Source organism: Syngnathus floridae, chromosome 4, assembly GCF_059516105.1.
Source record: "Syngnathus floridae isolate MCC-2025c chromosome 4, RoL_Sflo_1.0, whole genome shotgun sequence".
Lineage (NCBI taxonomy): Eukaryota > Metazoa > Chordata > Actinopteri > Syngnathiformes > Syngnathidae > Syngnathus > Syngnathus floridae.
In genome coordinates, this window is record NC_142416.1 from 16593192 (window position 1) to 16607047 (window position 13856).

The 13856-nt window shown below is 43.2% G+C and overlaps 2 protein-coding genes and 1 long non-coding RNA gene across 4 annotated transcripts in view; 1 reads left to right on the top strand and 2 right to left on the bottom strand.

Annotated features, from left to right (window-relative positions):
- Window positions 1-934: 934 nt before the first annotated feature.
- The window catches only part of LOC148399489 (uncharacterized), a 98222-nt gene continuing 85300 nt past the window's right edge, over window positions 935-13856 (bottom strand). Inside the window, exons 3-4 of the long non-coding RNA XR_015857894.1 lie at window positions 5413-5498; window positions 935-4515 (exon numbers count right to left, since the gene is read on the bottom strand). This is a non-coding gene — a long non-coding RNA (uncharacterized LOC148399489). The remainder of the gene's footprint in view (window positions 4516-5412; window positions 5499-13856) is intronic.
- Window positions 1906-5122, top strand: cd7al (cd7 antigen-like). Its single transcript, XM_088372857.1, has 5 exons — window positions 1906-2067; window positions 2507-2857; window positions 3107-3460; window positions 4055-4155; window positions 4599-5122. The coding sequence occupies exons 1-5, from the start codon at window positions 2016-2018 to the stop codon at window positions 4776-4778; spliced, it is 1038 nt and encodes a 345-aa protein (XP_088228983.1). The 5' UTR covers window positions 1906-2015; the 3' UTR covers window positions 4779-5122.
- The window catches only part of tnrc6c2 (trinucleotide repeat containing adaptor 6C2), a 32729-nt gene continuing 24627 nt past the window's right edge, over window positions 5755-13856 (bottom strand). For both annotated transcript variants that reach the window (XM_088372842.1, XM_088372840.1), the window contains 7 exons: window positions 13494-13658; window positions 13232-13423; window positions 13005-13154; window positions 12450-12665; window positions 12025-12098; window positions 11731-11870; window positions 5755-11647 (listed from right to left, as the gene is read on the bottom strand). In XM_088372842.1, coding sequence (XP_088228968.1) covers window positions 11278-11647; window positions 11731-11870; window positions 12025-12098; window positions 12450-12665; window positions 13005-13154; window positions 13232-13423; window positions 13494-13658 — 1307 coding nt within the window. In that variant the 3' untranslated portion in view covers window positions 5755-11277. The remainder of the gene's footprint in view (window positions 11648-11730; window positions 11871-12024; window positions 12099-12449; window positions 12666-13004; window positions 13155-13231; window positions 13424-13493; window positions 13659-13856) is intronic.

Genomic DNA, 13856 nt, shown 5'->3' on the forward strand with positions numbered 1-13856 from the left:
AAAACTTTTAGCTCCTTTTGAACATGAAAGTGGCTAAAACTTTTCACGCAGGTGCACTTAACGAGGGTAACTTGGAAAACATATTGGAACGCGGCCTCGAGGACTAGCGCTTGACAAATGTGACCTTTGACCATGATATTTCCCTAATAAAGTGGCCTGTTATTAGGTACACTTGAAAATGGCGGTGTACCTAATGGAGTGTCCGAGTGATTCCCTCGTTAATTGCAGGTGCGTGAAAACTTTTAGCTCCTTTTGAACATGAAAGTGGCTAAAACTTTTCACGCAGGTGCACTTAACGAGGGTAACTTGGAAAACATATTGGAACGCGGCCTCGAGGACTAGCGCTTGACAAATGTGACCTTTGACCATGATATTTCCCTAATAAAGTGGCCTGTTATTAGGTACACTTGAAAATGGCGGTGTATCTAATGGAGTGTCCGAGTGATTCCCTCGTTAAGTGCAGGTGCGTGAAAAGTTTTAGCTCCTTTTGAACATGAAAGTGGCTAAAACTTTTCACGCAGGTGCGCTTAACGAGGGTCACTTGGAAAACATATTGGAACGCGGCCCCTTGAGGACTGGAGGTCGACACCCCTGGTTGAAGTGAAATGTGCCACACCCACCCTCACCCCCACTTTCTGATTGGCTGGATGATCTGTGACATCACACGGACACTATTAGGTACGCCGCCGTTCTTAGGCATACCTAATACCTTTATGCATTTTTTTGTACATGTCAAGTTTGTGTATTTAACTACTTGCTCTTTATTGTGGGGGACACCAACTCATATTAGACATTGTAAAACACATATGCATATTGTCATATAAAGCAGTTAACCAATATCAGATTGTTTTCATGCCAAAAAATATAAACAAGAAATAAAACACCAGACAAGTTTGAACATGTTTATTAAAATAATAATAATAAATGTACATTTCAAACCAGCAATCCATTGTGAAATATCAGTAGATATATTGGATAACAATAATTAGGCGTATACATACATACACGTTATTTAAAAACTACTATAAGTGTTATAAAATCAAGATTACCCAAAGAGAAGCATAATCTCCCCGTTTTTGCATAACGGTGCATCCCTACATGCAATAAAGTTAGCCGTTGGTTTGGAGAAAACGTGCATAAATAAGTCGTGTTTCAGTCAGTGGGTCTTCCTTTTCTTGGCAAATCGAAATCGACATTCTGGCTTACATAGTTCACGCCAGGAGGGAGACGCAACACGTTCACTGACTGATCCGTTGATGCATGGGAAGGAAGGCAGTTCATCCATTGCGTCGATCCGTTTGGTAAGTGAACAGGAAATGCAATTCACGACTTGTTCGTAAACCGGAAGTTACGTCATTTTCTTCTTCGTTTTGTTTCACGGCGAGGTGGCACCAGCTTCCATGCGCATTACCGACACCCAGTGGTTGATGTCATGAACTGAAAAAAAGAACGAATCACTTTAGGAAGTGAACAAGGAACAATTACAATTTTTTTTTTCAAATTCCTAGGTGCCACCTCTGACCTTGTGGAGACAAATACAAGGGTGAAAACAATATTCAAATCTCCAATCTTTTTTAGATTTGTCCTGTTAGGAGAGAGCCCAGAGGGAAATAAATAAACAAATAAATATGCAAGCAGTATTAAAACATCCAAACTGCACACATGAAGGCTGAATCCTGGATTCAAAGCCTTGACCACAGAACAGTTAGGTCAACGTAATATATATATATCTATAATTCTAATATATATAATATAATTCATCATCAATACGCTGCATTGTGCTTAAATTGTACTGTCATTGTGTGGAAGGTGACATGGGGAAAAAAATGTTATTACAATGTGAGCTAAAAGGATCTTCCTCTTTTGTTTCCTTTGAGGTTAGAAGGCGGAGCTTCTCATTGTCTTGGTTAGGGTCGTTCTTAAAGCCATTTTAAGGTTTATAAAGTGTGTTGTTGTGACTCACTTCGCTGACTCCTTATTGCAATTTTAAAAGAAAGTTAAGTAGTAAAGTTAAGATGACCACCATCTGTCACCTCTGGACTCTGCTGATAATTCACAGTGTATTTGGTGAGTTGAATTTTGTGTTCAATGAATGTTTTTATTTTTTAGGGTTTGGGAGCAGACGGAGCAATAATTAAATTTGGTGTAAGAGAGAATAGGGATAACAAATAGCAATCACAAAAGAACACCAGCATTTGTATGGTATTCAATTTCTTTTAACGTGTAAGAAACCTTCAGATTTTTTTCGGGAGACTTTACAACTAGCATATTATTCAACGGAGGCTGATACAGTGGGTAGTTGCAGAATCAAAATTTGCACTTGTGCTTTGTAATTTCCATCACATTAGTTGTATAGCTGGATGTTGGGAATCACACTGTCCACTGTGACAAAAGCCTCCAATGAGAGAGGAGCTAGTGGAGTGATTTTGTGCTATTTTGCCTGACTTGGTTTGACTTGTTTTCATCTCCAGTCCATCTTCTTGACAAATTTTTTTTTGTGTCCAAGTATGTGGGGACATTCAATTCCTCGAGAGGCAGGAGGGTGACTCAGTGGACTTTCCATGTGCCATGAAACCCCGGAGCCCCTCTCCATTCGGCTTCTACATGAAGCGCACGTGGCTGCATCCCGGCGAAGTGCTTTTCAAATACACCCGCACCGAGGCAGATGTGAAAGACCCCGCCGACGTACATCGCCTGGCGGTCAGAGGTGACCCCAACAACCATTCCCTGACCGTCACTTTATCTGATCTGAGAGCCAACGACACTGACCGCTACTATTGTGAGTTTGTGGTCGACAACCGGTCTGAGGACGAATTCGTGCCGGGAGACACCGAATTTTTCCTCCTGGTTAATCCCGGTGAGTGACCTTTGTGTATTTCACAGAATCTGGTTTTGATTGGTTGGTTTTCAATCAACAATTGATATATGTATGAGTATTTCACTGACAACATGACCCCAAAAATCCTTTTTACGAAAATCGCAAACACCTGAATTAATTGTATTAATGGTAGCATTGGTGAAAATGGTTTTGGTTGCACATCTGGAAGCACCGACAACTACCGAGTACCACTGAGTCTAAGTTTGTACCCCCTCCCCGGTGGATCAGTGGACATCGGGCGCATTCATGTATGCGCGGGGGGCTCGGCCGTCGTCTCCTGTCTCCCCCCAAATGGCGAGGACCTTCCGGTGGAGGGCGTGAGGTTGATGCGGCGAAGAGGCCGAGCTCCTGTGGAGCTGCTTTACCACTCCCAGCGGCACCTGGTCGATGGGCCCACCGCCACCTCCTCACGATTCCAGTTGTGGTCGGCCCCGGGCCCCTGGGGCTTCACGTACAACCTAACCCTGCGACATCTACAGCCTGAGGATAGCGGCCTGTACAGCTGCCAGCTCCTCCTCCGGGGCCGCCACGATATTAGCTCCTCGCTCCATATGAGACAAGCTGTCTTTGTTTCTGTGGAAGGTAGGTGATGGCGCAGCAGGACCTGAGCTTCACAACAATGACAAATTAACAACCTCTAAATGATGATCAACATAACACTTTTACATCTAGTGGAACCTCCAGCGTCCAACAAAATCTGCGCAATCATATTGGCTTCAGCCAGGCTGTTGCTCTAAAAAACATCTTTGTTACCATAAGGATACCCCCCAATCTGGTAAATGTCCAGGCCCCCCCAACCCTACTCAGTTGACCCCAATGTATGCACGCCCCTGCAAATTAGTTAACAGATACAAACAGTTTTTCGGGAACATTCTAGCTCGCAGTATCTTGACGTTGAAGGTTTCACGGGCCTCTCAATCCATTTGGACGGCTCTTGGTGATTTCAATCTATGATCTGTTTAAATTCAACTCATCTTCTAACCCTAATCATCGGGCAACAGCTGAAACCTCATCATCTTCAAACTAGGAAGGAAATGACTGGTCGGCTTCTGCAATTCCACTGAACTCTTTGTGCTCCTAACCACCTTTTTTGTTGTTGCAATCAACATGCATGTGATTACTTCATCGGGGTTGGTTGCAAAATCTAAAAGCTTCTTTTGCCTTCTTTTTCCCCAGGAGGGTCATGTGGGTGCTCCAGCTACCGGACTCTGCTGTATGCTCTGTCCTCGGCCGTGTTGGTCCTTCTAGTGTTCCTCGCTTTAATACTCATCTACTATGTGAGTTGAGAGTTGTTGATGTCGTGAGGTGCAGAGGTGGGGAAACTGTCTTAGAGGAAAAAAAACTACTGGTTCAACTCTTGTTTAAGTATAATGGAAGAAGTCTCTGAAATGTACATTAAGGGGGAATTTGCATTTTCCTCCTAAAATATTTGCTACTGTTGATTGGACATAATGCCCTTTTTAATAATATGGCAAAATGAAAAAAATTCTATGAGTGCAATGTGTTTACATTTGGCAACATCTCACCGCAAACAGAAGCGTTAACACCTGCTTGTTGTCAGGGCGGCGCCGGTTCCTCTTCCGCCGCTAACCGCGGCACTTTCACAACTGCGTTGCTTGTTTCCACACATGCAGCATCTATGTCAGGGGCGAGAATTCAGATTTTTTTTTTTTTGCAAAGGAAATGAATTGTTTACACATTTCACTGATTTGGTTTTCAGAAACGAGCACACAGCCGTGCCGCCTCACGCCCAGCGGCGCCCATCTACGAAGAGATGTCAGGGATGAAGACCCTCAGCGCTAAGATGGACGACATTGAAGTGTCAGAATATCGCAACAACAAAGTGAATAGAAGCTGCCCGGGAAACCATTACGAAACTCCCATTCGGTCAGTTTTCTAAATATCACTGGCTTCTTCTTAGTTTACAAAATTAGAATCTGAATTGGTTATGAACTTTGTAGTTTTATGTTTATTTTTTTATTAACCCTACCTAGACATTACCAATGCTGTTAGTTTGGGGGAATTACAGTACAAATATTAAATTGGGTGCACTGGTAACTTTTTATTCATCTGTCTAGTTAATTTTAAAGATAATTATATAGTTTTGACATTTTTAGTGTCTTGTCTATTTGAGTTTTATTTCATTTCGCATTTGATTTTATTTCAATGTGTACCGCACTTCTGTCAACATTTGTAGTTTGAAAGTTTGATCAGAAATAAACTTGACTTTTTTCCGAGAAATAATCAACCTTTGATTCCACATTAATAATTATTTTCAATAAAGTGCAATTAATATTAAGTCAACTGAAAATGTCATCACATGACCAAACCCAAGAAACAATACTACTTAATTTATACAGCACATTTTACAATAGCTGTAACTGTAACACAGCGGCTTTCATTCAGTAAAGTAAAACACAAAATAATGCACAAGTCTTCAAATAAATTAGAAAAATGACCTCACATTTAAGCGACTGGCTGACTCCAAAATGAAACTTAGCAGTAGCTGAGATGTAACAGTGAGTGGTTGTTACCTGAGGAACTGTGATGTGATGTTCACTCGACAGCAGGTGTCAAAATGGATGCCCTTGGATGGTTGGTAGATTTTGCTGCTCTATGCCTGTTACACAAAAGTAATATAGATCAGAATGTTGTTTAATGAACACACAAGGCCATATAGAAAACACAATATGGTAAATAAACCAAATTCTTCTCAAAAAGCAAAACAAAATTCAATCAAAAAAGTTAAATATAATTGAGTTGTACATAGAATGATTCCCACACATACCACTAGAGGGAGCCTAGTATCATTAGTGATACCAGTACAATGGGCTTTGTATGTCGATAGGATAAACAAAAACCAACAAGACATCATATAACAGCCAAGAAAATGTCATTTTAATTCATATTATCCGAAAGAAGATCCATAGTCGAAATGGAAACGTATTTTTTTTTCCCGGTGCATGTCTTAACAATCACATTCTATGAGGAGAAAAAGGAACAACATTTAAAAAGCCACAACTTTGTAATTCAGTTACAGACATTTTTCCATTATTTGTGTGTGTGTGTGTGTGTTAAAGTATATAGAGAAAGGCAAAGTCCCCCCCAACCCCTCATATGATCCCTCCCTCAAAAGACAAACAAACAAAAAGCAAGTCACGGGCTTCTTCTCAGGCCCACCCACAGTGCTTTAAGCAGAAGGACAAGCGCTCATTGGTTAAGAAGGGTTCCACAGCATGGTGACGTCAAAAGGGTTAGCTAACACGAGACAACGACATGAGCACATTTAGTCAAAGAAGAAGCCGACATGAAACCCTGAACCCTCCCACTTTTGTGCATAGATCATGATCCTTTCGCTTGAAATCTCTCTGTTGCTTGAAAAGTGTCACACGGACACACGGAGAGATGATTGAGAACATCCTGCACTCACAAACTAATAAAACGAGTTTCCATTGATCCTTGTTTTTAAATGTAAAGCAATCTCTACGTAAGATTTCACATGTAAAGCACTTTTTTTTTTTTTTTTACTTCTCAATATTCAAAGTTGATTCTCAGTCTTATTTGGTAAATATGTCACTTGCTACAATACAAACATGTTGTTGTCGTCATGGTTTTGAGAGTCCCCGAAAAAAGCTTCAGTGCTTGCTTGGGAGAAGCAAAAAAAAAATTATAAAAAAAATAATAATAATAAAAAGGGGGGGAAAAATGATGGCGGTGTTGGGAAGTTGGAATTTCTGGCCTTCCTGAGACAAAATTCATGAATGTTTCGACAACAAGTGTGCAAGAAAGCGAGCAAACGAAGGAACGAGGGCCGAGCTTGAAATATGACGACAACACTGATCGATCCCAGAGTTCTGAAAGTAGCATACGTATCCTCATTTTGCAAGGTTTTCATGTCCATATTCCACGGAAGAGGATTTGCTTATTAAAACACAACATTCCTGTCATAGTAATTCCTACTTTCTTTGAAGGTGACACAAATGAAATGCTTGTAAACGACAGGAACACAAATGATAGGCACCTCTGAAATGACCCCGCCTCCCTTTTCTTCCCAATTCATCTTGATGCTACACTAGTCAAGCAATCCTTCTACACCTAGCTATGGCCTTGCCTCTTTGTCTTGATTTATTTTATTTTTTTCATTTATATTTTACATTTTTTTGAAAATTTTTTTACCTTATTGAAACAAAATGGTGCAATACTCAATGATAACCCCGCATCGGGATTACTCCACAATAAAAGCCACTATAAGGTAGATCAACTTTTTTTGTACAGATAGAATGAAAACAAACAAATTCCTTGAGTAAACATGTACACGTGAATTGTCACCGTCGCCCCTCCCGTACTTTTTGACTACCATTAGCTGAGTGAGGGGCACAAGACACTCAGTGCAACATTAGAAGAGAACCAGACGCAAAAAAAAAAAAAAAAAATACACAGTTTCTGGCACACATTCAAACATCCGTCGCACACAACCGTAGCTGATGCTTGCAGTTTTTTGTTTTTTCTCTCTCTGAAAGATTCACTTAATGCAAAAACATTTGCATCGTCTACATGTTAGCTGGTAGACGAGAGAGAGTTAGAGAGACCTTTACTGACTTCACTTCACATTACATTATTGGCGCTCCATTACCAAGGAGTATTTGGGCCAGTCTCGAGGAAAAAAGAAAAAAAGGATAACCCAAGTCATGGTAATTCAAAAGGCTTCTTCAAAGTTGTGTTTGATTCCAGAAATGTTTATGAAAACCTATTCACAAATTAGTTGCAATACCCAAGAGCATTGTATCTACTATTTACAAAAATCTTATGAAAATGTTTCACCTTTCCAACAATAAACTTCTAATTTTACATAATTTGTATTCTTTCAAGGTATCTTTTAAAGAGAGTGAAGTCATGATCTTGCAAGAATAAAGTCCTAATGACAATACTGAGAATACAATTTTGAAACAAAAAAAGAAAATCAAGAATTAATTTGGTTTTTTTAAAAAAAGTGCTAATTCTTGTTTTAGTGTAAAATCCGCAGTTCTTGGCCCAAATACTCATTCGTACTCCGTAGTTCAAGTATTCAAGTTCAATATAGTATATTTTTTGTTATTTTTTTTTGATATGTGATTTTTTTTTTAAATTAAATTAGCAAATGCTGGAGGGCAGATTAATGAACAAACACGCACGTGCACACACACGACAGTACACTGGCTTTGACGTATACTGCATGGTGTGGCTGAAAAGCAGAATGTGCTGAATGGGTGATCAAGTAGTCGTTAACAACCAAATTGCTTCCTTCGTATATTTGCGTGCACGTGCGTGTCTGGGGGGCAAATACATATTGCTCATCTTCATTTCAATCTTGCAGACACAAATAAAACATTTTCGAGGCTACCATCCGAGGTGTTGATGCACATGTATACAAAGTATATACACGTAAAGTACATTTTGTGTGTATATAGATATATATGCAACTGTTTATATGTACATTGTATGTACTGCTATGGAGTAGAGAGCTGTGGAGAGGAGAGCCTCTCGATGCTGGTGCAGCATGGGAAAGCCCCTTTTGACTTTCTGGGCGTGGTACTGGTGGACTATTGGGTCTGTCTGAGCTTTTTGGATCAAGGCAGTTTTACAGAAACAGGCAATAGTGATTTTTGCTCGTGTGCTGCAGGACGCAGTGTCCTGAAAGGTAGCCTTTGTCCCCACCCACTTTTTTTTCCTTCTTGATTTAAGACTGTGTACCTCTCACCCACTCCCATACAGTGGAAATGGACTTTTCAACATCGGGCCTGCTTTGAGCAGGATGTCGACACAAAACGATAATCAGATAAATACAGCGTCCACAATGAAAACAAATCAAATCCATTGAAATAAAAGGCACCCCAGTCGCGTGTCTACTTGTTTGTGGTGTTAGCAGAACGTGACGACCGGAGACGTTTCAGCTAGAAGTGCAGAGCTTGAACATATCATAGATCTTTTTTTGTTTTTTTTCTCATTTACATTTTTTAAGCTTTTTTTTTCTTTACTATTTTTATGTCAAACTTCATAAAAATGATGTTAAAATGTGATTTGTACGTTTTTTTGGTTTTAAAAAAATATGTACCCGGGATTACCCATCATCAACTGTGCACTGAAGCAAACTGATACTCTCCCCCCCTGCGCTATGTTAAACAAAAAACAAACCAAACATTTGTCATTTCAGGGTGTGATGTTGCCGCCCCCCCTGCTTCCCCTTTCAAAAGGGAACACAAGTGCTCTATTCAGCAAATTGAAGTTGGCACAGTACATTGGCGTCTTTTCATTGCGTGAGGTGTGTGTACAAGGAAACTAAGGACAGGCGTGGAGAGCGAGCTGCATGGTGGTGCTCGGTGTCCCCCCCCCCTACCCTGAGATCAAGTCTGGACACAAGCCTTTGATAAAATCTTCCCACTCCACTTTAGGGACAGTGTCTAGAGAAAATGGCGGCCGTAGTGAAGTTCACAGTAGGGGTGGGAGCAGTGCTGGAGTGGCGGCGTGCTTGTTAAGGGCCCCGGATTCTCGTCTTTTGCATAGAAACAGATACAAGGGGCCCTCTGTGCCTCAGGGCGGGGCGGGGCGGGACGGGGGGGTTTACTGGATGTGGCCGGTGTTGAGGGGGTCACAATGGGCAACCTGTGGGCAGGTGGAGCAGCTTGGATGAAAAGAATGAAAAACACCCCCAGATCTGGAAGTACTACAGAATACTGTCCAACACAAAGCATGATGAGCTCCAAAAAGCGATAGACAATCAATAGTATTTCTCCTTGTTTTGCATTCATTACACAGGATGAGCACACTCTGAGCAAAAATGTTTCTGCATATGAACAGTGAGAGGCTCTTTCGTATGCATCGTGGACACAAAACAACAACGAGAGACAATCCAGAAATATGACTAGTAGATCTTCCAGCTAAAGTGATCTTTGTGTTTGAACAACTGAGAAGGGTTGGTCTGGTTTATTGCCAGACCTTGCCCGGGGGAGGAAGTGCTGCTGTCGGACACCTGGGCGGGGGGCGGGACGGCGGACCACAGCGAAGAGGCACTCAGTGGACGCCCCCCTACGCTACTCGCCCCACAACCCGATGACCACCCACGCTCGGTCTCCAGAGTGAGCAAGGCTTGGACATTTTGGAGTAACAGTGATATTCACTTGAAGAATTGTTCCCGTTTGTCACAAAGATGACGTTGCGTTTTCCCTTCGTCAGAGCTTTTGTCTTGTTTTGATTTCTTTATTGAGTCGAAGCCACAAGCTCCTCATAAGTGCTATGATAAGAAGCCTCGTAGGTCTACTGCATTGGGAGAACTTACCCTCAGGCCCCCCTCCACCCTTTTTTTTTTTTATTTGGTATTGTGCCAGACACCCAGAGGCGTCCAATGGGATTCAGTCTCTTGTTGGCTGTGGGTGCGGCACGCAGACAGGAAGTGTGCATCAAAAGTCCAAACTGCTTCTTTGTTTTCCTCCACCTTGCACGGATTTTCTAATGGCGATGCGGAGGGAACCCCCCCCAAAACGACGACAACAACAACAACAACAAAAAGGTCTTTCAAGTTCCAAAAAACTGACCAGCTCTGCCAGGACAGACAGAGTTCTACGGTGTATATTGCACAATGTAAACCGTCACGTTCAAAAGAGTTAAAGCCGCGTCCTCTCTCCTTTTCCCTGCGATGACACTTCCAGAAACGGTGTAGAAGATTCCACAAAGCACCAGCAAGCAAACTGGAGGTGACCGCGAGGATCTCGTCAGTGATTGGGCGCCGCCGCAGTTGCTCAGAGCTTATATGTTAGGGGACGGACATCAGAACAATGAACCAGCTGTCCGGCGTCCAAGGAGAAGTGAAGAGTCCGAGGAGCTGGGCCTTTCGAAGAGTTTTACACCAGTCGCTGGCTCAAGAGGTCAAAAACTGTGCAAGGTTCCATCTGCTTCTTCAGTTTATCAACAAAAAAAAAAGGCGGTTTGGAAAGGACCTGGTGAGCACTTAAGGCTAATATTAGTGCTGAGAAACAAAGAGTAACGAGTTAAGGTCATCCAACCACATCATTGGCCAAGGGCATGCTGGGAATGGTCGCTTGAGAGTCTTTTTTTTTGTCAGGGATGATTCTTCTTGGAGGGAAAAGGTAGATGGCAGCTTTGATTGCTTCTCCTAAAAAAAAAAAGACTCAAAAAGGTTTCTTTGTGTCGTGCTTGAGTTTTTTTTTTAGGTTGCAAAATAAAAGGAATAAAAAGTAACATAAAAGAAACAGAAGGCAGGTCGAGCCTTCCGTTTCCCATTTCACAGTTGCAGAAAGTTGTCAAATGGTGTTGATTATCGCCACATGATTTGCTTGGGTTTTGCTCCTGTTGATACAACATCCATGTCGTGGTGATGCTGCATCCATCGTACCTGTGGCATCCTTCTACATGGACTCCCCACTCAGCAGGTCACCAGGCAGCAGGGTATTAATGGGGGTGGGGCTCCCGATCACACGTGCGTCCTCCCCGCTCGGAGGCCCCCACAGGCTGGAGTATTGGGGCACTGCCCCCCAAAGCAGGTCGCCTCCGCTGGCCTTGCCGCCGCCGCCTCCTCCTCCACCACCACCGCCGGTGCTCCACTGGCCCATGGAGTGTGACGCCGCAGCCCCGCCCATTCGATTCTGATTGGTTCCGGGGTTGGCCTGCCAGCTGGTGGTGTTGTTTGAGGCCAGCGACTGGCCTTGTGCAAAGAAGCGGTTCACCTCCTCCTCGCCAGCAAACTCCGCCAGGATGGTGGTGTTACCTAGCACACACCTGACACAAAACACAGCACGGCTCAACCAAATCATCCCGACCGCCTTTGGGTGTCATATTTCCATACAGCTTGGAACACTTACATGTGCAGAGACTTCTGAGCCTTAGCGGCCTCGTCCTTGGAGCTGTAGCGCACCACGGCGTTCCCTTGGGTCAGGTTGAGGTGGAATGTGATCAAGGGGCCGTGCTGCATGCACAGGGTCCGCAGAGTCGAGCCGTCGATCTGTAGAGTCAGCAAAATATGCCGAAGTGTGGAGGTTAGAAGATGTGGCCACTGAAGTCACATGATGTCGATACTCAAAATCACACGGCATCCATTTTGGGTAAACCAGATCAATTCAACTTGATCCGAGTCTTCAAATAAAGAGCACACTTACTTGAGGTGTGAGATTTCTCAGCACCAGCCAGCTGCTGGTTCTGTTGGAGCTGTCTGTACTCCAGGTGGTCCCCTCTGTTAAAATAAGGGCAGAAGATATTTGAAACTCACACTTTCAGAAACGTTCTTAAAAATGAAATATCAAATTTCCTATGAAATTGCGATTATTTTTATTTTGTTACCGGAAAGGGCCGCTCACCCAAACATTGTTTCTAAAGGGCACAGGTGACGCACAAAGCAGTTTAAAGAAAACAACGGGGCCTCTTTGAGAGGCGGTAAACCTCAAGATGTCAGTTCAGCAGGGTATGCGCAACAAGATAAGCCATCAATAGAGAGCAGATGTAATCTTCACTCTATTTGATTAAAAATTTCCAAGTCATCAAGGATTTGATCGATATTTCCCCCTGTGACAATATTTATACCCACCAGAGGAGTAAGAGCCACTCCAGCCTTGGGCCAGACCCAGTGAGTTTCCCCCCCAGGTAGAGGAAGGTTTGGTGTTGGTAAGGCCCGGTGGGGGTCGGGACGGGGCAGCGGAGCCACGTGGGCCTTGAGGGACTTTCCACAGCTCGTGGGTGAGGGAGGCTTGATTCTGGGTTATGGACCCCGTGGACCAGGTGGACTTTACATCAGACAATTTACCTATGACAGAGCAAAGGGAAATTAGGTCAGTGTTTTAGGCTGTGTTTTATTTCAGCATCACTTCTTGAATTGTGAATTCCTTGGAAGCCAAAAACAGAAAAAAATCATACGGAAACTGCTAACTGACATTTCCTTTTTGTGGTCGGCAAAGGTGCAGCTGCTTGTTGGGGAAGTGAGTAAAATGTTGTCGTCGAGACAGCAAGCAACTTACAGGAACTACACAATGTTACGGTGGCACGCCATCATTTCTGTACCGCCATGATGTCATTTACCAGTCAAGATGGTGTAGTGTCATTGGCGGTGCTGATTAGATTAGTCTTATCTAGTGTCCCTTCGTACCTCCATTCCTGTCACGCAGAAGGTATCTGTTAACGTCATGGATGTTAGTGTTGATGGTGGGACCGCTGGGGACACTTCCAGGGGTCATATTGGGGTCATTTTCAGGGTCAATATTCTGAAGGCCCTTCCAGGGCACGCCTGGGCAGAATTCTAAAGATGCAAAGCAAAGTATATTGTCACAAATATTGTGAGGAAGAGCAGTGCTATTCATTTATTGTTGTCCTCACCTGGGGGCCAGTTAATGTTGGTCCCGTTGGTGATCTTTTCATTGGGGTTCTTGCCTTGGCCCCAGCTGTCTGGGGGTACCAAGGAGCTGGCGGGGGAGTCCGAGCTGGACATCAGATTGTATGGGCTGTAGGAATCCTCCAGCTGTGAGGGCTTCCCAGGGGGCCCCAGGGTAGAGGCGGCAGATATGGCACCTAGCAAAAAGCACGAATGACTTAAATCCATATTTTTTATGTTTCACTAAGCTAGGAATATTTGACTCACCGTGTTTGTTGAGGTTGTTCTCCAGGTTTGAGGTGTTGCCGCCGAGGCTGTCCATGGAGTTGGAGTGCGTCCACTGGGACAGGCGGGACTGGGGTTGAGGGGGCTCCTTCAGAGACAGACCCCCAACCTCGATGCAGTTTACATTCATGTTTGGATTCAGTCCAGCTGCACACACAGGTAACAAGGATAGAAAAACATGCATGCATTTCAATGATTATTTCATATTGAGCATATTTATATTGTAGTATTTAAGACTGCACTGGTTACTATTTAAAGAAATAGGTCAGCTAAATGCGGATTGTGTTTTAGCTGCTAAGGCAACAACCTCTTCACCGAAAGCAATTATCTCTATTTATTGTTCCA